Source organism: Phoca vitulina, unplaced genomic scaffold (genome assembly GCF_004348235.1).
Source record: "Phoca vitulina isolate PV1807 unplaced genomic scaffold, GSC_HSeal_1.0 scaffold58, whole genome shotgun sequence".
NCBI lineage: Eukaryota > Metazoa > Chordata > Mammalia > Carnivora > Phocidae > Phoca > Phoca vitulina.
The window spans coordinates 9,762,404-9,787,521 of NW_022589761.1; the positions used below are offsets into that span (position 1 = coordinate 9,762,404).

General features: G+C 58.3%; 1 protein-coding gene across 5 annotated transcripts in view; it reads left to right on the plus strand.

Moving 5' to 3' along the window:
• LTBP4 (latent transforming growth factor beta binding protein 4) overlaps positions 1–22,164 on the plus strand; it is a 28,882-nt gene extending 6,718 nt beyond the window's left edge. For 2 of the 5 annotated variants that reach the window (XM_032390571.1, XM_032390572.1), the window contains 30 exons: positions 2,965–3,156; positions 3,340–3,587; positions 3,664–3,766; positions 4,168–4,242; positions 4,349–4,471; positions 5,022–5,186; positions 5,857–6,003; positions 6,134–6,241; positions 6,850–6,981; positions 7,064–7,189; positions 7,945–8,070; positions 8,665–8,907; positions 9,400–9,525; positions 9,614–9,733; positions 10,640–10,768; positions 10,936–11,061; positions 11,457–11,579; positions 11,764–11,895; positions 12,882–13,013; positions 13,093–13,218; positions 14,834–14,980; positions 15,226–15,263; positions 16,537–16,765; positions 17,065–17,136; positions 17,431–17,559; positions 17,730–17,876; positions 18,816–18,968; positions 19,688–20,068; positions 20,463–20,615; positions 21,719–22,164. In XM_032390571.1, coding sequence (XP_032246462.1) covers positions 2,965–3,156; positions 3,340–3,587; positions 3,664–3,766; positions 4,168–4,242; positions 4,349–4,471; positions 5,022–5,186; positions 5,857–6,003; positions 6,134–6,241; positions 6,850–6,981; positions 7,064–7,189; positions 7,945–8,070; positions 8,665–8,907; positions 9,400–9,525; positions 9,614–9,733; positions 10,640–10,768; positions 10,936–11,061; positions 11,457–11,579; positions 11,764–11,895; positions 12,882–13,013; positions 13,093–13,218; positions 14,834–14,980; positions 15,226–15,263; positions 16,537–16,765; positions 17,065–17,136; positions 17,431–17,559; positions 17,730–17,876; positions 18,816–18,968; positions 19,688–20,068; positions 20,463–20,615; positions 21,719–21,873 — 4,406 coding nt within the window. In that variant the 3' untranslated portion in view covers positions 21,874–22,164. Of the gene's footprint in view, positions 1–2,964; positions 3,157–3,339; positions 3,588–3,663; positions 3,767–4,167; positions 4,243–4,348; positions 4,472–5,021; positions 5,187–5,856; positions 6,004–6,133; positions 6,242–6,849; positions 6,982–7,063; positions 7,190–7,944; positions 8,071–8,664; positions 8,908–9,399; positions 9,526–9,613; positions 9,734–10,639; positions 10,769–10,935; positions 11,062–11,456; positions 11,580–11,763; positions 11,896–12,881; positions 13,014–13,092; positions 13,219–14,833; positions 14,981–15,225; positions 15,264–16,516; positions 16,766–17,064; positions 17,137–17,430; positions 17,560–17,729; positions 17,877–18,815; positions 18,969–19,687; positions 20,069–20,462; positions 20,616–21,718 lie in introns of all 5 variants that reach the window. The other 3 variants (XM_032390567.1, XM_032390568.1, XM_032390569.1) reach the window with 3 other exon arrangements.
• Positions 22,165–25,118: the final 2,954 nt, after the last annotated feature.

Consider the following 25,118-nt stretch of genomic DNA (forward strand, 5'->3'; position numbering starts at 1 on the left):
GTCCCTGGAGACCAAGCGAGAGTTTCGGGGCCCCCAGGGGTGTCCCAGTTTCTGTGTCTTGGGTGGGAGGGATTAGGAAAGTCCAGGATGGGAGTGCCTGGAAGAGGGGGATTGGGGTGAGGAAAGTTGATCCCAAGAGCTGAGAGGGAAAGGGTCCCTAGAAGGAGGGTCTCTGCAGGGCCCCTGAGTTGCAAAGGTCGCACGTGGGAGAGAAATCCAGATAGGAGGCCTAGGGGAAGGGGCGCCCCCTGGGGGACAGAGGGGACAGGAGGGTGTGCATCAGGCACCCCTACAGTAGGGAGCCCCCCCCCGCGGGCTCAGGTGAGGTGGGGAGGGCGGGCCACCTGTTGGCCCCAGGGTGCAGGGATGGGCGGGCTCTCGGGGTCGGGGCCTACCTGCCCCCAACCCCAGAGGCCCTCTGGAGTGGGGAGTGGGGGCCCCTGGCTCTGAGAACTCGCCCAGCCTGGCCCCCAGCCAATCCAGCCCTGGCCGGCGTGAGCTCATCTCCCGCCTGAGCCCCCGCCCGCTGCCACTCCCTCCCTCCTCCCCTCCCTCCCTCCTTCCTACACTCCCTCCCGGCCCAGCCCCAACGCGCCCGTGCCAGGCGCCGTGCCCAGGCGGGTGCCAAGCCCCTGGAGGCACAGGAGGGGCATGTGAAGGGGGGGCTGACCCTGGCAGGACCCCGATGTCCTCAGCTCCTTATTCCTTCAGAGGCGTGGGACGTGAAGTTGGCCGTGCCCATGTATCGACCCGTCCAGGGTGTGGGAGCCCCAAGGGAGCTGGGTGGGGGGCCGGCATTCAGACCGAGAAAAGGCAGAGGAATTCCCAAGGAGGCTGGGAAATGCCCTGAGACCTAGCTGGATTACCGTGACCACCAGAGAGACCCTTCCTATTTTGGAATCGTGATTCCTAGTTAAGCCTCTCCTGCTACTCAATTAAGGACCCTTATTAGGGCACCCTGGAGTCCTGGCCTGACTCCCTTAAGTAGGGGAGCCCAGAATCTCAGCCTTCAGACCCTAAGCCTCCTCCCCACCCCTATCAACAGACTCCACAGACCGGCCCCTCCAGTAAAGTTCCCTCCCATTCTTCTGATGTAATCCCCCCAAACTGTGCCCCTCACCAGAGAACTCTGTAGTATTGTCCCTCAGCTACTCCTCCCTACTTCCCGGAGAAACCCCAGATTACAAACCCTATACAGTGATAACTCCACTCCCTAGCTGAATTCTCTTTCCACAAAAGACTACCATTCTCTTGTATTTCCAATTGAGTGCCATCAGATTCCTGATTCCTATCTTTCCAAGCCCTGCTTTTCCAGCTGACCCCCTCCCCAGGAACTTCTGATCCATCTATCTTCAGAGAACCCCAGAGCTGGTCTTGATCAGCTGATTCTCACAAGAAGACTCTCCAGACACTGTGCTCCCCCTACGCAGCCATTAATCCAAAGACTTGGGCACCTAATCCCTTAACTGGGAGGGGATGGAGGATCCACAGTATCTTAGAATCTTCCCAGACAATTGAGGCTCTTGTGTGCTGGGGACTCCCAGGGAATCCCATTTCTCCGTGTAAACCCTATTCTCAGTACCCTCAACTTAGCTGTCCCCTAGAAGGCACTAGAGTCCTGTTTTCTAGGTAACTCTCCCCAAAAGAATTTAACAGATTTCTAATGAAAGGGAGCTTTGGTTTCCTCTGAGCTAGGCTCTCTTTCCATTCTAGAAACCTTGAGCCATCTTTGAATCCCAGAGTACTGCACTCTATCTGATCTCTTTCCAGGAGTCCAGTCTCTTTACCCTTCTCAATAGAAGGGGCTCCCTCTATGTTTTCCCTCTCTCCAGTGTGTGGCTCAGAATCCCACACACGCCTTCCTGGACGGCCCCAGCCCCAGCCGCCTGCCCCCTTCCTCCCTCCGCACAGCTGTCTCCAGCTGTTCTCTGCAGCCCCGGGGGAGAAAGGGAGGGGGTGCCCTCGCAGGATACGTCCGGCCTTCTTTGGCTCAGAGGGCTCGGGGCTCCCCAAGGGTCCGGAATGCGGAGCCGCCGCCCTACCCCCGCCGCACCCCTCTCTTTGTTTACCCCGCCGCACAGCTGGCAGTGCCCCGCCCAGAGGTGGCCAGGGGCCCAGCGAGGGCGCGCAGAGGGGAGAGGAGGCGCGTCCCCGTCGCGGCCCCGCCCCGGGGCTACAGGAGGCGGGAAGGCAGAGCTAGAACTCTGCTGCCGGAGCAGACGTGGGCGGAGACAAAGCGCGGTGGGTGGGGCTAGGACGCCCAGATAGCCAAGGAGGTGGGGCGGGAGGAGCGTGAGCCAGTGAGCCGGGGGAAATCGGCGGGAGGAAAGGAAGGTGGGCGGGGCTAAAGGCAGCGGGTTAAACACCTTGACAGGAGAGGTTTAGAATCCGGCGGATAGCAGGTCATGTGGGCGAGTAGCTTAGCAGGGGACGCACAACCAGTGGGCGGAACTTGAGTGTCGTGGACCCGGCCAGACGGGATGTGCGTGTGCCTAGCATGGTAAAGAGACAGAGTTGGGAGAGCGGAGTGGTGCCAGGCGGGGTGGCCAAAACGTCGATTTAGTCAATGGAAGAGACCAGCGCCGGGTGTGCGTAGCTGAAGACCCAGCCGGATGATCAGATGGGCGGGGCTAACTGCTAAGGAAAGAGCGAGAGTGGTCGGGGCCGAGCCAATGGGCGGGGACAGCGCTGTCTGGGTGGGGCTGGAACGCCTGGACTCCGCCTCTAAAAGTGGGACTGGAGAGGAAGGGCGGAGTGAACTGAGAGTGAATGAAGAGCCGGAGGGCGTAGTGAGCTGACCCAGTGGGCGGAGCTATAGCAGAGGGCTGTACTACTGGACCCAGCCGGTGCAGGTGGCCAGGGTTGGGGGGGGTGACACAAGACAGATCAAGGCGGAGCGACTTACAACGAGGTGATACTTTGAGTATCACATTAGGGTCTGACCTAGCCTCTCTCTCCCCCCAGTCCTATGTCCCTTGATCTGTCACAACGGCGGTGTGTGCGTGAAGCCTGACCGCTGCCTCTGTCCCCCGGACTTCGCTGGCAAGTTCTGCCAGCTGCATTCCTCAGGCGCCCGGCCACCGGCCCCGGCCATGCCGGGCCTCACCCGCTCGGTGTACACCATGCCACTGGCCAACCACCGCGACGACGAGCACGGTGAGGAGAGTGAGGCCGGGGTCCCCTCTGACCCATCTGTCCACTGTCTCGCCGCTTCTCTGACCCTCATCTTTCCTGCCTTGTCCTGAGCACCCTTCTCCAGCGCGCCCTTCCCCCCATTCCTAGTCCCAGTCCGTAAGAACCGGGGGAGACACCCCTTTGCCCCGCCGTGCCTCCCTCCAGGCGTGGCGTCCATGGTGAGCGTGCACGTGGAGCACCCGCAGGAGGCGTCCGTGGTGGTGCACCAGGTGGAGCGTGTGTCCGGCTCTTGGGAGGAGGCGGACGCCGAGGCAGTGGCGCGGGCGGAGGCGGCGGCGCGGGCGGAGGCGGCGGCTCCCTACACCGTGCTGGCACAGAGCGCGCCGCGCGAGGACAGCTATTCCGATGCCTCCGGCTTCGGTTACTGCTTTCGGGAGCTGCGCGGAGGCGAAGTGAGACGAGGCGGGTGGGGAGGGGCCCGGAGCGTGCCACCACGCGGGGGCGCGCTCACCGGACACTTTTCCACAGTGTGCGTCCCCGCTGCCCGGGCTCCGGACTCAGGAGGTGTGCTGCAGAGGGGCAGGCTTGGCCTGGGGCGTTCACGACTGTCAGTCATGCTCGGAGCACCTGGGTAAGCCCCAGGACGTCCCTGAGGTGCTCGGAGCTGGGGAGAGGTGATAACCCCGTGGCTCCTGGTTACCCTGCCCATAGACAAGCCGTGTTCACAAAATCTAGCCACACACCTACCCGGTTGTGGGGATCCTTTCCAGTCTAGATCTATCCAAACCGTTCTGGGACCACCCACTCCACTTTCTGACTTTGGCTACTCTGTTCTCACCCCACCTTTATGCCACGGCCCTATTCATGCATTTCTGGAACCTCCCACGTCGCCTCTTGTCCCACCACCTACCTAAGGCTCACCCTGCACTCAAGCCACGCCCAACATCTTTTAATCCCGCCCATCCCTCTTTTGTCCCCGCCCACCTATTTTCGCTCCGCCCGCCCTGGCGCACCCCTCTCTTCTCTCCATAGGGATTTCCGACCGAGTAGGCACCCCAGATGGACCGTGTCCAACCGGCTTTGAAAGGGTTAATGGGTCCTGCCAAGGTGAGCGGGGGAGATGGGGGGCAGGAGTGGGAAGGGCTTGGCACTATGAGCTGGGCTGGCAGGGAGCTCATCCCTGACGCCCCTGAGACCACTGCATTCCTCGCAGATGTGGATGAGTGCGCGACCGGTGGGCGCTGCCAGCACGGGGAGTGTGCGAACACGCACGGCGGGTACACGTGCGTGTGCCCCGACGGCTTCCTGCACGACTCGTCCCGCAGCAGCTGCATCTGTAAGCCACCCGGCGAGGACTGAGGCTGGATCCCACGTCTGTCCTCCCAGCCGTCTGTCCTCCCAGCCCTCAGACCCTTTCCAGAGCATCCCTGGGCCTTAATTCCCTTAGACTCCCCCAGATCCTCCCAGACTCCCCGCGGTCACTCTTATTAGACTCCCCTCAGAACGTCTCAGACTCTTACACATCCTCAGACTCCCTAGACCTTCTTCAGCTCCTCTAAGAACCCTTCAAAACTTTAGGTCTATATACCTTCAGATCTTCAGACTTTCTTCAGCTCTTCTCAGGCCCCGAATCCCTTCATCTCTCTCGACCACCAGACCTTCTGCAGACCCCGAGATCCTTCTCAGATTCCCTCATTCCCTCCTCCGGCACCAAACCTTTCTCAGACCTCCAGACCCCTCACCTCTCCTTCAGACCCTCTCAGACCTCTTCTGAATGGCCTTTACACCCACCAGAGCCTCCCGGGGACCATTCTCTTGTCTCCCAGATGCCCTAGTTCCTCTACACTCCCAAGCCCGCCCTGAGTAATTTTCTCCCCAAAACGCAGCCCAGCACGTGATCTCAGAGGCCAAAGGGCCCTGCTTCCGCGTGCTCCGCGACGGTGGCTGCTCGCTGCCCATTCTGCGCAACATCACCAAGCAGATCTGCTGCTGTAGCCGCGTGGGCAAAGCCTGGGGTCGCGGCTGCCAGCTCTGCCCACCGTTCGGCTCAGGTGAGCGCCTCCCGCCTGGCCTATCTCTAGGCTTGACTCACACAGTGCCCACTCTAGGCCCCGCCCCCGGGCCCTGAGACTCAAAGCCCTCCATCCGGATTGGGCCCTAGCCTTGGCCACGCCCCCCAGCCCCTGAGATCCTCAGACTGGACTCCGGCCGGGCCCCACCCCACCTTTGGCCACACCCACCCCTGAGACTCTTCCCCTGAGTCACGACCCGCCTTGACTACTCCTAGCCCTTTAGATATGCTGCTTGTCCAACCTTGTCCCCAAGCTTTGACCAAGTCCGGAGTTCCTGAGACCCTGCCCTCAGCCTAGGCTCCTTCTTGGGCCCCACCCCAGACACCCCCTTTCCTGAGACACTTCCCCGGCAGTCTAGCTTCTGCCTAAAACCAGACCCTTCAACAGACTAAACCAGATCCCATCCTCAACCCTTGTCCCTGTCCCTATCCCAAGTAAGGAAAAACACCCTTGGTCCCACCTTTAGCCTCTGAGATGTTCCATTCTTTGGCCAGGGTACTACCCGAAACCAGCATCCAACCCAAACCCCTGACCCACACCCAAAACCAAGCCCTGCCCCCAGTCAAGGCCAGATTCTAGACTCCTCTTGTCTCACTTCTTCCTGCTTTCCCGTTCTCTCTGCCTCTCTCCCTCCCTTTCTTGTTCCCAGAGGGTTTTCGGGAGATCTGCCCTGCTGGCCCTGGCTACCACTACTCGGCCTCTGACCTCCGCTACAACACCAGACCCCTGGGCCAGGAGCCACCCCGAGTGTCCCTGAGCCACCGGGCTCCACCCTCCACCCATAGGCCACCCACAGGTGAGCTGGCTTCTGGAGGAGGAGATGCCATCTCCAAGGGGCTGCCCCAGCCTCATAAGGAAAAGAGGAGAGAGAGGAAGGGGGACACCCAAATCCAGGTCTCCATTCACTGATACCCCTTCTTTGTCAGGCTTTCTGCCCACCCATCGTCCAGAACCCCCACCTGAGCCCAGGCCGGGCCCTGAGCGTCCCCTGCCCAGCATCCCTGCCTGGTCTGGTCCTGAGATCCCTGAATCAGGTGCAGTAGAGGGAATCGAGGACATTGATGGGGGTATTACAGGTGGGGATCCTAGGGGGGAGCTCCAAGGTGAAGATCTCAGGATAGGGATGTTACAGCCAGAGGAGTTAAGGAATGGGTGGGAAGAGAGAAAGGTTTGGAGAGTCAAGTACTGGGTAACATTAGGAACTCGTGTTGGACAGACCTGGGTTTACGTTCTCTGTCAATTGGGCAAGTCATTTAACATCTCTGAGCCTCAGTTTCCTCATCTGTAAAGTGAGGATCATCGTGAGGATTCATTGAACTGTCTCTGAAGAGTCTGCCACATAGTAAGTGCTCAGTTAAAATTAGGCAATTACTTTTCACGCAGAGGGCACTAAGAACCTATCTCGGGCAGAGGGTTGGAAAGCACAATATTCAGAAGTGGAGACTTCGGGTGGCAATAAAGAGAATTCAGGCAGAGGATGTGATGAGAACGTCCCATAATAAAGGAGAGGAGGATCAGAAGCGGAAGACTGGGCTTGGGGAGGGACATCCATGAGGGTGTCTTAGGCAGAGGATCTGAGGGGATTGTACTGGGATGAAGGGGACTCAGAGATGGGGGAACCCTGGCTGTCTGGACCCCCCAGGTCCCTCTGCGGGCGTGTGTCAGCGCAATCCCCGGGTCTGCGGCCCGGGACGGTGCATCCCGCGGCCCAGTGGCTACACCTGCGCCTGCGACTCCGGTTTCCGGCTCAGCCCGCAGGGCACACACTGCATCGGTGAGCCCGGCTGTCGGGGTGGACGGAGGTGGGGCGGGGGCTCTGCCAGTCACCTCCTGACCGGCCCCCTCCGTGCCCTCAGATGTGGACGAGTGTCGCCGCGTGCCCCCGCCCTGTGCCCCCGGGCGCTGTGAAAACACGCCAGGCAGCTTCCATTGCGTGTGCGGTCAGGGCTATCGGGCGGGCCCGCGGGCGGCGGAGTGCCTGGGTGAGAAATCCGCCCCGCCCAGCTCCAGGCCCCACCCCTGCCCCGGTCGCGCTCCAGCAGTTCCCGCCCCCCCGCGCTTCCCCACACCCCTGCTCCCGCCCCCTGATCTGCTCCCACTCTCCCTTCGGCCCCACCACTGCCTCTTCGGCGCCCAGCAGGCTCTGCCCGTCGGGGCCGGTCCCTGCTGTACGACTGCCCGGCTTCTCTCCGGGACCAGGTCCGGCTCCGCTCCTCCCCTGGCCCCGCCCCCTCCATATTCCGGACCGGCTCCCGCCCTCCCCCAGGCCCCGCCCCAGTCCTACCTCGGCCGCAACCTATCACCTGACCACGACCCCCGATTCCCACCCTGCCGCACCCGTGCTCCGTCCTCACCCCGCACCGCGCCTTCCGTCTCTCCTGCCTCGCCTTTGTTCGGTCCCCATAGCTGCCCTTCCCGCCCTGGTCCTGCCCTCCCCAAATTGCCCCCCTCGCGGTTCTTCTCTCTGCCTCTGCCCTGGCCGGGTACCCAGTCGTCGTGTGGTCCTCCCCTCTCACCTGCCCTCCTCCCTCCCTCCCCGCCTACGCCTTAAACCTACCCACTCCGGGCTCTCTTACTGCCCCTGGCTCCCGCCCCAGTGTGGCCCCGGCCCAAGTTTGGCTCCGCCCCTGCCCTCCCCACCTCGCATCCTCCCTGAGCCCTCTGACGGCGGGCGTGGAGGGGGGGGAGTGAAGGGGAGTGTCTGCCCCAGTCCCAACCTCCGGGTTGGTGCCTGCAGACGTGGACGAGTGCCACCGCGTGCCGCCGCCGTGTGACCGCGGGCGCTGCGAGAACACACCAGGCAGCTTCCTGTGCGTATGCCCCGCTGGGTACCAGGCTGCTCCCCACGGAGCCAGCTGCCAGGGTGAGGAACTGGGAGGGACAGAGGGGAAGGGGGTGTGGGGGGAACGGTAGAGCGGCATTGTCATGAGGGATGGAGAAACTGAGCAATGAGGCAGGGGGAGGCTCATTGCTGAGAGCCGGGGCGGGCGGGGGGTGTGTGTGTGCGGGGGGCTCAGGTTCTAAGAGCCAGGCAGGCAGCCTGATGGCTGTAGAGACAGAGTGACATGGGGATGGAGAGGCCAAGTGATCGGAAACAGAAAAGCTGAGTCATGGAGGATGGAGAAGCAGAGGGATGGAGGATGGAGATGTCAGTTATGGGGCAGGGGGTAGACTTACGGAGAACAGTGCAGAAAGAGGCCAATTGATGGGGACTGGAGTTCTAGGAGGCCAACTGGAAGCTTAGGGATTGAGAAGGTAGAGGGATGGAGGATGGAGAATTTGAATAATGGGGAAGAGGAGCCTAGAATGAGACAGACAAGGAGGCCGAGTGATGGGGACCGGGAAGCAGAACGTCGGAGAGGGGAAAGGGAAAATGATGGAGGTCAGGGAGGCTGAGAGGAGCGCAGGGGCGTTGGGGGGCATAAAGGTGTGACTCTGGGCCCCTTGCCCTGGGCAGATGTGGACGAGTGCACGCAGAGCCCGGGCCTTTGTGGCAGAGGGGTCTGTGAGAACCTGCCCGGCTCTTTCCGCTGTGTTTGCCCGGCTGGCTTCCGGGGCTCGGCGTGTGAAGAAGATGTGGATGAGTGTGCCCAAGAGCCACCGCCCTGCGGGCCAGGCCGCTGTGACAACACAGCGGGGTCCTTCCACTGTGCCTGCCCTGCTGGCTTCCGCTCCCGAGGGCCGGGGGCCCCGTGCCAAGGTGAGGGTGCTGAGTCCAACCCATTCCACCCCCATTGGCTGTGGGGACTGGAGAGAGACATGGTTGGGGGGCAGAGAGACAGGGTGATGGGGCTTGGTGAGGGAGAACAGGGGCAGAGAGGAGTGGACGTACTGAGAGGGTGGGGACGTTTTGACTCCAGAGTCTTCTCCCCTTTCTCCAAATATGAGGGTGCTCTCCATTCCTCCTCCCTTTTGGAATGATACTCTTGTGCTTGTGGGAACCCTGGGGAGGGGACCACCCTGAGGTGGGGAGGGCAACCCGCAGGAGGTGGTGCCCTAGCTTCACCGTGGCAGCTGGGGAGACCATTAATGGGGGACCAGGGAAGGAGTGTGTCCTCCTGGGAGGTGGGATGAGCCTAGGCAAAGTCCAGGAGACTGCCTCCAGACTGGAATGTTGGGGTAGATGGTGACAGCAATGGGGATGATTGGGTCCAGGCCCCTTTCTCAGTCCCACTGGTCTCCTCTGCCCCAGATGTGGACGAGTGTGCCCGTAGCCCTCCGCCCTGCGCCTATGGCCGGTGTGAGAACACAGAAGGTGGCTTCCAGTGCGTCTGCCCCACGGGCTTCCAACCTAACACGGCCGGCTCCGAGTGCGAGGGTGAGGCCGGGGAGGGAGGGAGGAGTGTGGTTGGGTGAGGGGGGCTCTGGGCTGCCCCTTCAAGGCCACCTTCTCCCCTGTCCCCCAGATGTGGATGAGTGTGAGAATCACCTGGCCTGTCCTGGGCAGGAGTGTGTGAACTCACCCGGCTCCTTCCAGTGCAGGGCCTGTCCTCCTGGCCACCACCTGCACCATGGCCGATGCACTGGTGAGACCAAGCCCTGGCTATGACCTTAGACCTGCATCATGACCCCTGACGTGGCCCATAACCTCCTGACCTGGACCTTAGTCCCCTGGACCATGAATCCCAGAGTCTGACTGTGACTCTTGACCTAGATTATGGGCCCCTGACCCATATTGCAGTTCCTGATCTGGACCATGAACCTTGACCCTGAATGTGACTTCTGGTTCTGTAATCCATGAACCCTCAACTGGACTGTGACATCTGACCCCAACCATTACCCCCGCTGATTAACCCTCACTACAACCCTGTTAGCAGTTGTAACCCTTTTGATCCTGACTGTCCCTTGACCCTGAATGTGACCTGTGACCCCTGAACCTGACTGTGACATTTGACCTAGCCATAACTCCTGCCGTAACCCCTGACTCTCTGTGGCCTTTGATCCTGTCTCTCACTGCCCCTCCCCATTCTCAGAATACCTTCCCTGGGGCCTCATTGGGTGCATGATCCCTGACCTGACACCTGACTAGGGGCCGAATTCTGGACCCTGACTCTTACCCCTGATCCGAATTGGTCGCAGATGACAATCACTGACTCTGACCCCTGCTTCGGCAGAATGCCATCCAGTGATCCTGGCTTATAATACCTGGCCTCTTACACTAATTAATTTCTGACCCCAGTCCTAGTCCAGAGTCCCTCACTGACTCCAGGGTCCTAGCACAGGGAGTTCCCAGAAATCCAGATCCACATGACACCCAGTTATGGTCCCTAGAATCAGGGAATCTTGGTCTCCCCCACCCACTTCTGCCACGGAGCCTTCACTTCATATCCAACCCGAGACACTACCCACCAATTTCTCCAGATCCCTCGGCCCCAAGGGGATCCTTCCAGGGTCCCTAGACCAGACCCCTTCTGAAAGCCGCGTTCCCACAGATGTGGACGAGTGCAGTTCGGGTGCCTCCTGCGGCCCCCACGGCCACTGTACCAACACCGACGGCTCCTTCCGCTGCAGCTGCGAGCCGGGCTACCGCGCTCCCTCGGGTCGGCCTGGGCCCTGCGCAGGTGGGCAGAGGGGAGAGAGGGCGGGGAGAGGGACGGGAGAGCCTGGGAGTAGGGTCTGGGTTCCTGGGCAAAGCCTGTTGGGGAGGTGGAAGCTGGACTAACAGGCAGAGGGTGGGGCTTGCGGGCGGAGTTGCTCCTCCCTAAGCCCCATCTCTCCCGTACCCTAGACGTGAACGAGTGCCTAGAGGGCGACTTCTGTTTCCCCCACGGCGAGTGCCTCAACACCGACGGCTCCTTTGCCTGCACTTGCGCCCCCGGCTACCGGCCCGGACCCCGCGGAGCCTCTTGCCTTGGTCCGTACCCAGGCTGGGCCTGGACCGGGAAAGGGTGGGCTTACACCAAGAAAATCAGGACTAGGAGAGGGCGGAAGGCGGAGTCTGAATTTTTGGACTGAGTTCTCAAAGCGTCAAAGTCAAAGCCGGGATTGTGGAGCCTCCTGGCGGCGGCCAGAGAGAGGCGGGGTTTGGAGGGGGAAGGGGCGGAGTCGGGGTAAGTTGCGCCGTGATTGGACGGGGCGGGGCCTGAACCCGTCGGAGGGGTGGGGCTTGCAGGGAAAGGAGGAGCGTAAGAAGGGCGGGGAAAAGAGTGGGAGGTGTCAGCTAGAGGGGCGGGGCAAGGGCGGCGGAGGGGCTTGGCCTGCGATGCTAAGCCGCGGAGGTGGGCCGCGGTTTCGGACGCCGTCCCGCAGACGTGGACGAGTGCAGCGAGGAGGACCTCTGCCAGAGCGGCATCTGTACCAACACCGACGGCTCCTTCGAGTGCGTCTGTCCTCCCGGACATCGCGCCGGCCCAGACCTCGCCTCCTGCCTCGGTGAGAGGCGCCTCCCCCGCCGATCTCTGCCCCTCTGCCTCCCCTTCTCTCCCATTCGTCTCTCCTCCGCTGCTTGCTCCCTTCCCCCGTTCTGACTCTCCACTCCCTTCCTCCCTCACCTGTTCTCCTTTGCTTCCCACCCTCCCCTGCTTCCCCCATTTGACTGCTCTGCCTCCTTCCTCAGATGTGGACGAATGTCGTGAGCGGGGCCCGGCCCTGTGCGGGTCCCAGCGTTGTGAGAATTCCCCAGGCTCCTACCGCTGTGTCCGAGACTGCGACCCTGGCTACCACGCGGGTCCTGAGGGCACCTGTGACGGTGAGACTACTCTCCTCCCCCACCCCTGCCCCTAGGACAAGTTGCTGGAGTCCACTCCCTTGGGGACTGAGGAGGAGCACCCTGCCTTCTGGACTTGAGGGGAGGGAAGGAGCCCCCAACCAATGCAATTAACTGTGTCCCTATCTCTGTGGTCGAAATAAGCCACCAGTGTGCCCTTGCATTTTCTCGTGGAGGTGAGGTGGGAGGATTTGGGGAGCAAATGAAATGACTGTGGGCTGGCTATCTTGGGCTCTCTGGCTGCCAGACCTGTGATCCATGGAAGCCTAGTTTCAGGGGACCTCATTCATTAATTATGCAAGAATTCATTAAGCACCTAGTGTGTGTCGGACACCGGGGGTGCAACAGGCAATGAGTCAAACAAAGTCCCTGCCCTCATGGTGCTGATGAGGGGATAGGGAGGGGGTGGGGAGAGATAGACAGTAAATATGCAAATAGATTCAAGGTTCATTCAGCAAACACTTTGGGGACACCTACTGTGTATCAGGCACAGTTCTACACCCTGGGGCTACAGCGGGGAATAAGACAGACACAAGTCCCTGCATTGTGGAGTTTGTAGTCTAGGGAGGTGACAGTTGGCATGCTAACAGATGCATGGATAATATAATATCAGGTTTAAGAAGGAAAATAAAGCAGGATAAATGGGCAGGGATGACAGGGCGGTGGAGGAAGGGGCGCTAGGAGGGCTTGATCTCACTTGAGTGAAGTGAGAGAGGGAGCCATGCAGATAGCAAGGGGAAAAGTGTTCCTGACAGAGGGAACAGCAAGTGCAAAGGCCCTGAGGTGGGGCCATGTTGGGACTATGTGAGAAATGGCAGTGAGACCTTAAGAGTCTCAACACTTTAGAAACTCAGACTCCTAGAATACCAGATTTATAGAGACTTCTCAGTCACGGGAACTGGGAGCAGCATCAGGAACTTGTGAATCCAGTCCTGTGACTCCCCTCCGCACCCCACTCTTTTTTGCAGATGTGGATGAGTGCCAAGAATACGGCTCAGCGATTTGTGGAGCCCAGCGCTGTGAGAACACCCCTGGCTCCTACCGCTGCACACCGGCCTGTGACCCTGGCTATCAGCCCACGCCGGGGGGCGGATGCCAGGGTAGGTGCCCGTCGGGCTTTGGGTGAGATGTGGAGGGGAGGGAAGGTCCAGCAAGGGCCTGACTGTCTGGTGGTTGCAGATGTGGACGAATGCCGGAATCGGTCCTTCTGCGGGGCCCACGCCGTGTGCCAGAACCTGCCCGGCTCCTTCCAGTGCCTCTGTGACCAGGGATACGAGGGGGCCAGGGACGGGCGTCACTGCGTGGGTACGGGGCTCCAGGGGGTGGGTGGGGCTGGGGCGGGGGGAAGAGGTTGGTCAGACCCTGCTCCTCTCCACGGACCTGAACAGATGTGAGTTCACATTTGCTGTGAACAAATATGAACATACACATTGGGCCTGTGGAACTTAGACCTTGGACTATATATCATGTCCATATCAGTCAGGACCCCTTTGGTTGCAAGCAACAGAAACCCTATTCATTCAGATCTTGTTTTGGGAGGACTTAAAAAAATACATGCATAAAGTATGTAAAATGCACACTAATCTTTTTTTTTTAATGCACACTAATCTTAAGTGCACATAAACATTTTCGTTTTTCCCAACATTTTGTGAGGAAAATGTCTAAAGGTACAGAAAATTGAAAGACCTATAGAATGAATGTCCACATGCCCATGATCTATATTCCACTATCATTCTTTTATTATACTTCTTGTCTCACCTATCTGTCTGTAATCCGCCTTATCTCTGGGTTTAAAATTAAATTGCAGGCATCAGTACTTTTCTCCCTAAATTCTTCAGTATGCATAGCATTAACCAGAGTCCAGTAGGTGTTTCCAGATATTTTGATTTGAGGTTCAATTTACATACAGTGAGCTGCATGAATCTTATATATATATATATATATATATATATATATATATATATATAATTTTTTTTTTTTTAAGTAGGCTCCACGCCCAGCGTGGAGGCCAACATGGGGCTTGAACTCATGACCTGAGATCAAGACCTGAGCTGAGATCAAGAGTCAGATGCTTAATCAGCTGAGCCACCCAGGAGCCCCAGTTATATATTCTTTAAATTTTGACAAATGCAAACACAACAGGCTTTATTTCTTTGAAAAGAATTAAAATAGTGGGGGCGCCTGGGTGGCTCAGTCGTTGAGCGTCTGCCTTTGGCTCAGGTCATGGTCCCAGGGTCCTGGGATCGAGCCCCGCATCGGGCTCCCTGCTCAGCGGGAAGCCTGCTTCTCCCTCTCCCACTCCCCCTGCTTGTGTTCCCTCTCTCACTGTCTCTCTCTGTCAAATAAATAAATCTTAAAAAAAAAAAAATTTTAAAACGGTGGAGTCCTAGAAAATGTTTGAACTTGAGGCACACTTGGATCCAGGGATTCTAACAAGGCTAGCTGTCTCCCCCTCTCAGCTCTGCTTTCCTCTGTTGTATTTATTTTCAGGCAGACTCTTCACAATCACAAAGAAGGCCCTAGCACCTCCAGGCTAACATCCTCAGCTTGGCAACCCCTAGAGCTAAAGAGGGGGTCTCTTGATATTTCTAGCAAAAGTCCCAGGACTGGCATCGACTGGCCCAGCTTGGTCACCACCCTTCTCTCTGAACCAGAGAAATGCAGCAATCTGGTTGGCCATGCCTGGAACTTGTGTCTACTTGGAGTAGATTTAACCCTACTCAAAAATACATGAGTTGAAAATGGAGGAACAGAGGGCTCCCAAGGGAAATTCAGGGTTTGTTTTCAAAAGATAAGTGAATGAGGGGGTCTGGGTGATCAAAAATACCCATTATATTTGGGTATTTCAGACTTTTAGAGCTTTGGAATCACAGACGTTTACAACCATTGACTCTCCCTCCCCTTTGTCTCTTGCTCACAGATGTGAATGAATGTGAAACGCTACAGGGTGTGTGTGGAGCTGCCCTGTGTGAGAATGTCGAAGGCTCCTTCCTCTGTGTCTGTCCCACCAGCCCTGAGGAGTTTGACCCCATGACTGGACGTTGTGTTCCCCCACGAACTTCTGCTGGTGAGACTGATGTGTCTATTTAACTGATGGCTGCAGGGCTCACAGAAAAATGATGTGATCTAACCATTCCAGGCATGGACAGCTGCCATCAGTTAAATGTTGTTGTTTTAAATAACAATAAAAAATTCAGAACACATGGGTTAACATGGGTGGTGGGACTCGGTGTCAGCCCTGTCCCTGACTCCACCAGATTCCTTCATTCAACAAATGTTCACAACAAATGTTCAAGCCCCTTGCTTCCCCAGGCACATTCCGGGGCTCACAGCCCCAGGCACCTGCCACTGTGTTTAGGCCCTATCCTGGGTCCCAGGGACACAGTAGTGACCAGGAGAGACCACTCTGTCTTTAAGGGGCTCACAGTCTAGAGGGGGCAGGCAGAGATATCGGCAGATAGTGATAATCAGAGAAATCAGGGCTGGAAGGAGGAAGCCCGGGTCAGAGGGAACCCTATTCATTCAGATCTTGTTTTGGGAGGACTTAAAAAAATACATGCATAAAGTATGTAAAATGCACACTAATCTTTTTTTTTAATGCACACTAATCTTAAGTGCACATAAACATTTTCGTTTTTCGAAACGATGGGGCAAGGCTTGTGATGGGGCAGGGCTAGGGAATTGTGGGAATCCAGAGGAGGTGCCTACTCCAGCCTGAGAAAGTTAGAGTTTCCTATAGGGAGGGAGGTCGGAACTGAGAGCAGTAGGATGAGTAGAAATAAGCCAGGTGAAGTGGGTGAGGGAGGGCATCCTGGGCAGAGGATACAGCAAAGGCAAAGGCCTGGCAAGGCAAGAGAGGACCTGACATGTTTGAGGAACAAAAATAAGTTCAGGGTGGCATGCTGTACAAAGCAAGGGAAGGGGTGGGGAGAAATGAGGCCACAGAAGGATGCAGTGCCAGATCGCACCGATTTATCATCTTCAGGAGGTTTCCCTTTCCTGAGGGCACTGTGACGCCATGGAAGGGTTTTGAGTGGGAGAGAGGTATAAACAGATTTAAAAACCTCCCTCCAGCTGCCCTGTGAAGGTGGACTGGAGTGGGTGACACTCCCAGGGGCTGGGAGCCTAGGGAGCAAGCTGGGGCAGGGACCCGGGCAGGAGAGGACAGGACTGGACCAAGGCAGCGGTCATGGGAAAGGAGGGGAGGGTGGGTGGCAGAAGGCGAGAGGCCAGTGGACAGCGAGAGGCTGCCTGGTGGAGGGGGGGAGATGTGTCCAGGCCCAAGACTAGGTTTGGGAAGACTCTGAGGCCAGCTTAGGATGCACTGGATGTGAGGTTCCAGGAAGTATCCAGGAAGCCAGAGAACACTGCCTACCCCCCCACCCCCTGCATCCCAAACTGCAGCTGGGACGATGGGCCAGACACCTGGGAGGGTGTGAATTGGGGAGGCAAGAGATGGAGAGACGACAGCGGGTGAGAATGGGAGAGGTGAGGACAGATGGGGAGAGGTGTGGAGTCTGGTTCTGCCTCAGTTTCCTCATCTATAACACGGGGGTAGGAGGCTCAGCCCACACTGGGCTAAATTAGCCCCTTGCTTCCCCAGGCACATTCCGGGGCTCACAGCCCCAGGCACCTGCCAGCCCAGGTCTGCCGGCCCCACCCCGCCGGCCCAGCCCGCCCAGGCAGGGCCCTGCGGGCAGCGGGCGCCGGGAGTGCTACTTTGACACGGCGGCTCCGGATGCCTGTGACAACATCCTGGCGCGCAATGTGACGTGGCAAGAGTGCTGCTGTACGGTGGGCGAGGGCTGGGGCGGGGGCTGCCGCATCCAGCAGTGCCCCAGCAGTGAGACAGGTAGGACGGGCTTCCAGGCCGGCTGGAGGCCTGATGGTTTGGGCCGGGGGGGTGGGGTGGGGGTGGTGCATGGCGCTGGGACAGCGGGCACATCTGGACATGGGCTGGGGCACTGGAATTGTAAGGGCAAGGGTGAGCTGCCAGCCAGGTGGGCGTGAGGCTGAGAGGTGAGCACAAAGGCAGGGGGCCTGGAAACTTGGGTGATGAAGGGTGGTGGTGAGGGGGGCAAGAGTAAGCCCAGGGCCCAGGGCAGGCGCCGGGTTGAGGGTGTCCGGGCTCAGCCTTGTGTCTGTGTGCAGCTGAGTACCAGTCACTGTGCCCCCATGGCCGGGGCTACCTGGCACCGAGCGGAGACCTGAGCCTCCGGAGGGGTAAGGCTAGACTTCAAGCCCCACTCCCCCTTAGCCCCCAGGCCCAGCTCCGTCTCACCCTCTGGGTGTTTACCTCTATCTCTCCCCGTTTCTCTGTCTCCCCCACCCCGCTCTGTCTCTCTACCTCCACCTTTCCCTCTCTCTCTACCTCTGGGTCTCTGTCGCCACCTTTCGGTCCCTCTCTTCCCTGGTCAAGCCTCGGAGCCACACATTCCCCCCCATCCAGCCGCCCCACACCCTGGCCCGCCCCCCGTCGCTTGGTGTGGGGCGCTCCTCTGACCATCCTTCCCGCAGACGTGGACGAGTGCCAGCTCTTCCGAGACCAGGTGTGCAAGAGCGGCGTGTGCGTGAACACGGCCCCAGGCTACTCATGTTACTGCAGCAACGGCTACTACTACCATGCCCAGAGACTGGAGTGCGTCGGTACGAGGCCCCCCTCGACCCTCCACCCCACCAGCCCCTCTCTGGAATGTGGCCACCGCCAGCAGGAAGTCCTTCCTGGAGTCTAGACTCCATCTATCACTGTCAACGCGCTGGGGAAGTGGGCAAGGATAGAGGGCTGCTTCCTAACCACTCCCTCCACGCCTCCCCAGATAATGACGAGTGCGCGGACGAGGAGCCGGCGTGTGAGGGCGGCAGCTGCGTCAACACCGTGGGTTCTTATCACTGCACGTGCGAGCCCCCGCTGGTGCTGGACGGCTCCCGGCGCCGCTGCGTCTCCAACGAGAGCCAGAGCCTCGGTAGCCCCGCCCCGCCCCTCGTCCCCGCCCCCCGATCCGCCTCACGCCCGCCCCGGGCCCCGCCCCCGCGCTCGACCACGCCCCCTCGCGCCCCGTTTCGTCGCGGTGTCTGACGCTCCCACGGGCCGCCTGGCCTGGTGTCCGAGGTTCTCCCGAAAGCAAAGGTTCCAGGGGAGCCTGCCGCTTGCTGGCCGTGTGTACCTGCACGTTGCTTATCGCCTCGGGGCCCAGGCTTCCTTTGTGCACGCTGGGTGCGCTGGCGATTGCCTCTACCTTAGCGGGTGGCTGTGGGGAAGTTTATTTCAGGACCGTTACGGGACCTGGTCTTACTAAGTGCTAAAGCCGCGCTTCCTGTTATGATTTCCCTGTGTGTCTCTGTCTCTTTCCGCCTCTCTGGGCTTTCTGGAATTTCTGCCACTCTGGGTCTTTCTAGGTCTGGGTTGTTGTTGTTGTTTTTTGTCTCTCTCTCTCTCTGCATCTTTGCTTTCCTGTTTTTCTTGGGGTCTCTGACCCTTGGGATGTGTTTGTCTCTATCTCTTTGGGTCCTTTCTTTTTGCCCACTGACCTAAACTCTATTCTCCTTCCACTTCCTGTTCTTACATCCCCCCCCCGCCCCCACCCAAACACACAGACCCTGAGACTTCATTCAAACAATGCTCAGAGATGAAAAGGAACTGCCCTTCAGAGCCTGGGCTTGGAGAGAACCCTCTCAGACCCTATCTTCCAGCCATTGGACCCCTTATGCTTTCTCCTATATGACTGCCTCATTTCAGACCAAGCCCACACTCGCCTGGAGCTGCCTCAGAGGGCCTCTGGGAGGCAGATCACAGCTGAGCAGAAGCATCTGGTGTTAGGCGCCGGGTGGTTGGGCTGCTCCAAGCATTTGGGAGGACCCGATCCCACCTGTCCCACCCTGATGCATGCTGTCTCTGCCCTCAGATGACAACCTGGGAGTGTGCTGGCAGGAAGTGGGAGCTGACCTCGTGTGTAGTCGCCCTCGGCTGGACCGCCAGGCCACCTACACAGAGTGCTGCTGCCTCTATGGTGAAGCCTGGGGCATGGACTGTGCCCTCTGCCCTGCCCAGGACTCAGGTACTGCCACCTGCCTGGGCCGCACTCAGAGGCCGAGACAACCTATGAGACCCCTCCTCCCAAATCCTGTACCCTTAGACCTCAAATACCAGTTGCTCAGACCCCACCATCCTGGCCCACAGACCTCCAAGTCCCAGTGTTTTGGACACTCACTTCCAGGTGCCTAAGACCCCAGCACACAACCCCAGAGATTCCCAAAGCTTGGCTTTTAAAACCCCCGAGTCCCCTGATCTTTAGCTCTTGGGAACTCAACCCCAGGCCCCAAACCCTGGTCCTTGGTCCTCAGATCTCCAGGTCCCCTGGCTCTGATCCCCTCCAATGCGTCCTGGGCCCTCAGGCCCCCAGTAGCACCTGGGACTCCCCAGCTCTGGTCCCTAAAACACCCCCCATCTTATTTCTCCCTAGTCCAAGATCCCCTGGACCACTAGGCCCCTAGTCCAGGATCCCATTCCAGCACTTGGACCCTGATTCCTAGCAGCAGTACTTAGTACTCTTGACCCCAGCACCTTGGAATCCCAGTCTCAGCCCTCAGCCCCCTAGTCCTGGCTCCAGAACCCCTGATCCTGACCCTGCCATCCCAGCCCCCTCATTGGGAGCCCCTCCCATGCCTCAGCCCAAGGCCCTCCTCACTCCTCTGCTCCTCTTTCCACACCGGGGGCCTGAATGGTGGGTGCTGAGGCAAGCAAGGGCTAACCATGAGGCTTGGCTCCTGTTCACAGATGACTTTGAGGCCCTGTGCAATGTGCTGCGCCCCCCTGCATACGGTCCCCCGCGGCCAGGTGGCTTTGGACTCCCTTATGAATATGGCCCTGACCTGGGGCCACCCTACCAGGGCCTTCCCTATGGGCCCGAATTGTACCAGCCCCCCGTGCTACCCTACGACCCCTATCCACCACCCCCTGGGCCCTTCGCCCGCCGGGAGGCCCCGTACGGAGCACCACCCTTCGACATGCCCGACTTTGAGGACGACGGCAGCCCCTACAGTGAAGCTGAGGCTGCGGCGCCATCTGGCCCAGGCAGCCGCTGGCGCTATCGGTCCCGCGACCCCCGTGGCTCCTTCCCAGAGCCTGAGGAGTCCCCTGAAGGTGGAGGCTATCCTGGTGAGCACTGCAGGGCGAGGGACGGAGACTGAGATGAGGAGTTGGGGTGCAGAGAGATGGAGACAGGGAAGAGGGAGAGAAAGAGGATGAGATCTAGAAACAAAGAGAAGCCGGCGGATGGGGGTGGGGGGATCAGCTCAGAGAGATGGGAAAACAGTTACAGACGGAGAGCAGTGATGAAGAGGGACCGAAACAGACCTGCAGACCAAGAGATGAGGACAGACAGAGAGCAGAGCGAGGGAAACCGGGCCCCACAGCGCCCCCCACAGCCCCAGAGCGGGACGCACAGTTTAGAAGAGGATACCCGGCCAGGGGTGCGGCCCCAGATCGGGGTTCAAGGGATAGAAGGCAGAGACCCCGAACCACAACCACCGAGTCCCCGCCTTCTCCGCAGGGGCCCTGTCTGGGCCCTACGAGGGACTGGAGGCGGAGGAGTGCGGGATCTTGGACGGCTGCGCCCACGGCCGCTGTGTGCGCGTCCCCGAGGGCTTCACCTGCGACTGCTTCAGTGGCTACCGCCTGGACATGACCCGCATGGCCTGCGTCGGTGAGGGGCGGCCAGGGCCAGCCCACACCGGGAGAGGGTGGACCCCTGACTGGAGTCGGGGGGTGGGAGGTGGGGGGTAGTCAGGGACGTCAAGGGGTCGGGCCAGACCAGAGGGAGCAGGAAGGAACTCCTGCACAGGGATGGGGCTTGCTGGCAGGTGAGGTCAGGCTGCGAGGACCTCAGGGACCCCGGCTAGGCTTGAAGCAGGATCGAGGAACCCTGTAGAATCTTGCAGGTGTGATGTCTAAGGACTCCCAGTGCTACCTGGGGCAATTTGCTTCCCCGCTTTGGAGAGCTTCCGTCTTCTCGTCTGTAGAATGGGAATATGAATCACGGCTGCCTAGTTTAGACAGCAGTAAAGCAAAGTGGTTATAGTCAAGGACGCCGGGGGAGTCGGACAGACCTCAGGCTCGGTCTAGCAACTTGCTGTGCGACCCTGGACAGGTCACTGGCCCTTTAGTTTTTCTCATCCGAAAAAGGAGCATAGTTGTAGAACCCATTTCATAGAGTTGTGACCATCATCAATACTGATTTACAATGACACTGGGGCCTATGTGTAAACCAAGGCTCAGAAAAGAGGACTGAGTTTCCCTAGGACTCACAGCCAAGAAATAGCAGGGGCCTGGACACTCAGAGACTCTTGAGAGCTGGTCTGAGAACTCGCTGGGCTGAATGGGGGCTTGTGTGATACTGGGCAGGGAGCTTCCCCAGGCTGGGCCTCAGTTTGCCCGTATGTAAACGGGATCACGATACCTACCTCAGAGGGTTATTAGGAGGATAAATACACGTAATGTGCTTTATACAATGTCTGGTATAGAGTAAGCATTGGTTGTTAAGATATCATTATCAGTATTATTTTCCTAACAAAAACCTAGTGACCTAGGGGCTACCCTCCCCATCTCACAGAACAGAAAGCTGAGGAGGCACAGAGAGGTTAAGCCACCTGCCCAGGCTCACACAGCCAGCAGGTGGTAGTGGCTGGATTCGAGTCCAAGCAGGAGGCTCAGCATTCGCACCCCTTTGCCCCAGGAGCCCTAGGGGCCAGGCAAGCGGGCTCCGGGGTCGCCAGGCCTGAGCAGCGCTCCCTGTACCCCCTTCTGCAGACATCAACGAGTGTGACGAGGCCGAGGCGGCCTCCCCGCTCTGTGTCAACGCACGCTGCGTCAACACCGATGGCTCCTTCCGCTGTATCTGCCGCCCAGGATTTGCACCCTCGCACCAGCCGCACCACTGCACGCCCGCCAGGCCGCGGGCCTGAGCCTCGGCGGCCCCAGGCCCTTTGCTCCGCGCCTGCGCACTCGGGTCCCTGCCGCGCACCCTCCCGCCCGCTTGTGCGCATGAGGTGCCTGCCGGGCGGCGGCCAGAGAGGGGGGACGGGGGGACGCACGAAGCACGAACCGACGGAAGGAGGGATGTCCTTCACTGCTCCTGCCACCCTCTGCCCCTCCTACCGACGCTGCGGGACCCCGGGACTAGCCCACGGGCCCCTTCACATTCCCTTTCCTTTTTATAAAAATTTTCGATTAAAAAACACCTATTTTGTACCTTCTGCCTCAGTCTGCCTATGTATCTCAAAGTCCGGCTCCAGAGTTTATTCTTTGAGCCACTAAATTACATCCTCTTCCCGTCCTTGACTCCATGTCTTCCTCTTCCTTTCTGTTGCCTCTGGCGCTTAGTCTGTCTCTTGGTTTCTGCCTTTCTCCTCCTGTGTCTGTTTCTCTCTTCGTCTCTCTGTTTTCTCTGTCTCTTGTCTTTCTGCTTCGTCTTCTCTGCCCAAAGCTCTATGACACAGGGACATAGTCTCTGTGTCTATGTCTTAATTGTTTTCCTCTCTGATCTCGGGAGAGATCCCCTCCCACTCGGTGGGGCCCTGCTCAGGGTGTTCCCTCTTAGCTAGAGGAGACCCTAGATTTCCCTACTCCCCAAAGTCAAAAGCTATTCTGGGACAAGTGGGACTTGGGGAGGTGGTGGAGGCAGGAGTCCCTGGAGGGATGAACGGAGACCTGGGCCTCCAGCTAGGAGCTGGCTGTGGCTGAGCTGGGAGTGGCAGTCCTGGTGGGTGGCCTGTGCAGGGACGTGCGGAAGCGACCATGAGCTGTGTGTGTGATGCTGAAATGTCGAGCACAGACCTTCCTACCCCAGTGACCCCTGCCTACTTCCTGGCCGTGGTGATGGTGGTGGTGGTGGTCAGGGGAGTCCAAAATTCTCCTCCCCACAAAAAGAGCAAAAAACAGCCTGGAAAAGCATAAGCTTAGGGTAGGGAATGGTTGGGAGTGGAAGGGCTCATTGACACCAGAACAAAACAGAACAAACGTCTCTCAGCCTGTCGTTCGTCACCCACCTACTAGTGTTAGCGGCTTTTTTTTTTTTTTAGGATTTTATTTACTTATTTGGGACACAGAGAGAGAGAGAGGTGGGGAGGGGCAGAAGGAGAAGGAGACTCTGCACTGAGCACAGAGCCCGATGTGGGGCTCAATCCCAGTACCCTGGGATCATGACCCAAGTCGAAGGCAGACACTTAACCGACTGAGCCACCCAGGTGCCCTGATAATCCATTCTGGGATAGAGGGGTCAGGACCCAGATGGGGAAGATCAGAGGCTGTGGATGCCCAGAGAAGGCACCTGACCCAGTCTGAGAGAACATCAGGGAAGCCTTCCTGGAGGAAGAGATAGGGTTCCAAACAGTCTGTTTGGGGTTGTAGGTCCCTTTGAGAATCTGTTGAAGCTCTGGACATTCACAGAAGAAAAACAAACAACCGTGGGCAATTCCCATATTCTCATTCCCTCAAGCACCTCTGCCTGGAAGCCCACGTTCATCCCATTTCCTCCCATGACCACCTTGTGGTATAAATGTCCCAGGAATGGGGATAGGGGTTGCCAACAATGCTGGAAAACTTTGAGGTCGAATTCCAGCTTCCCTCTCATCCCACCCCCTGGGGCCTGGAACGTGTACCTTATCCTGCCTACATCCCCCCACTAATCCTCAGCCCCGGCGCTATGAAGCCCTTGGCACAAATCGGGGACCAACACATTCTCGCCTGGAATGTCCAGAGGGAAACAGTCCAGGTGGTCGCCGCGCTCACGGGACGAGCGCCACCGCGCCCCCTGACGGTCATTGCGCGCCGGCTCATCCCAAGCCGCTCGTGCCCCCTGGTGGCCGGTGCTCACACGGTCATCAGTGAACCCTCACCGTCGGTTCCAGCCTTTGGTCTGCAAGGATTACTACTAAAAAAATACAAATGATGCATAAATTGCAAACTAGTGGAGGGAAGAGAAAGAGTAAGAAAATGTAAGACAAAACCAAGCCAAATATGCAGCTAGCCACTTCAAAGAAGCCTACATGAGAGGGGATGGAATGCATAGCAAAAAATGGGGACAACGGAATCACAAAATAAGATGGTAGAAGTCAATAAAATATATCCCTAATCACATACACAAAGGTGTATTCTGAGTGTAAACACTTCTGGCTGCCTCCACGGCTTCTACGCACTCATCCCCCCCTCCCCCACTCCCAACCCCACCCCCGGCTTCCCCCTTCTGCCCTTGCCCCTGGGCTCTCTTCCCTCACACAGTTAGTGGAACTCTGAATACCCAAGTCAGATCAGGTCCCTCCCCTGCTCAGAAACTTCCCTTGGCTCCATTTCACTCAGAGTAAAAGCTAGACTCACCACTGTGGCCCCTAAGACTCTGCATCATCTGCTTCTTTCTCCCTGTCTGACCTCATTTCCCCCCCCCCCCCCCCCCCCCCCCCGCTTGCTCCTCTCTAGCCACACGGATCTCCTTGTCTTTCCTCTAAAATACCAGACATGTTCTCACCTCAGGACCGTTGCACTGACTGTTCCGTCTGCCTGGAGGACTCTTTCCATTTGGCTCCCTCCCTCATTACCAACGGAGAGTGGAAGGGAATCCGCAGTGAGAAGGACCTGTAACTACCCGTGACCTCTAACTACCCACACTAATGAGACTGAATTTCACAGTGCGTTGAGTAGAAAAAGCCAGACACTAAAGAGAATGTATTTTCTGATTCCATTTACATAAAACTCAAGGCAGGAAAAACCCCTCTATGCAGTCAGATGTCAGAATGATGGTGACCTTGAGGGGAGGGAGCATGGACTGAAAAGAGCCGCGAGGGTACTTCTGGGGGACTGGAAATGTTTTTTGGTCTGGGAGCTGGTGGCACGGGTGTGCTCAGTTGGTGAAAATTCACTCCGCTGTACACTTAAGGTTTGTACTGTTTTGCACTACTTCAATAAACAGTTTTAAAAAATGAACCTCTGGGGCGCCTGGGTGGCTCAGTCGTTGGGCGTCTGCCTTCGGCTCAGGTCGTGACCCCAGAGCCCTGGGATCGAGTCCCACATCGGGCTCCGTCCTCGGCGGGAAGCCTGCTCTCCCTCTCCCACTCCCGCTGCTTGTGTTCCTGCTCTCGCTTTCTCTGTCTCTGTCAAATAAATAAATAAAATCTTAAAAAAAAGAAAAAATGAACTTCTGCCTTCCCACTGCTCA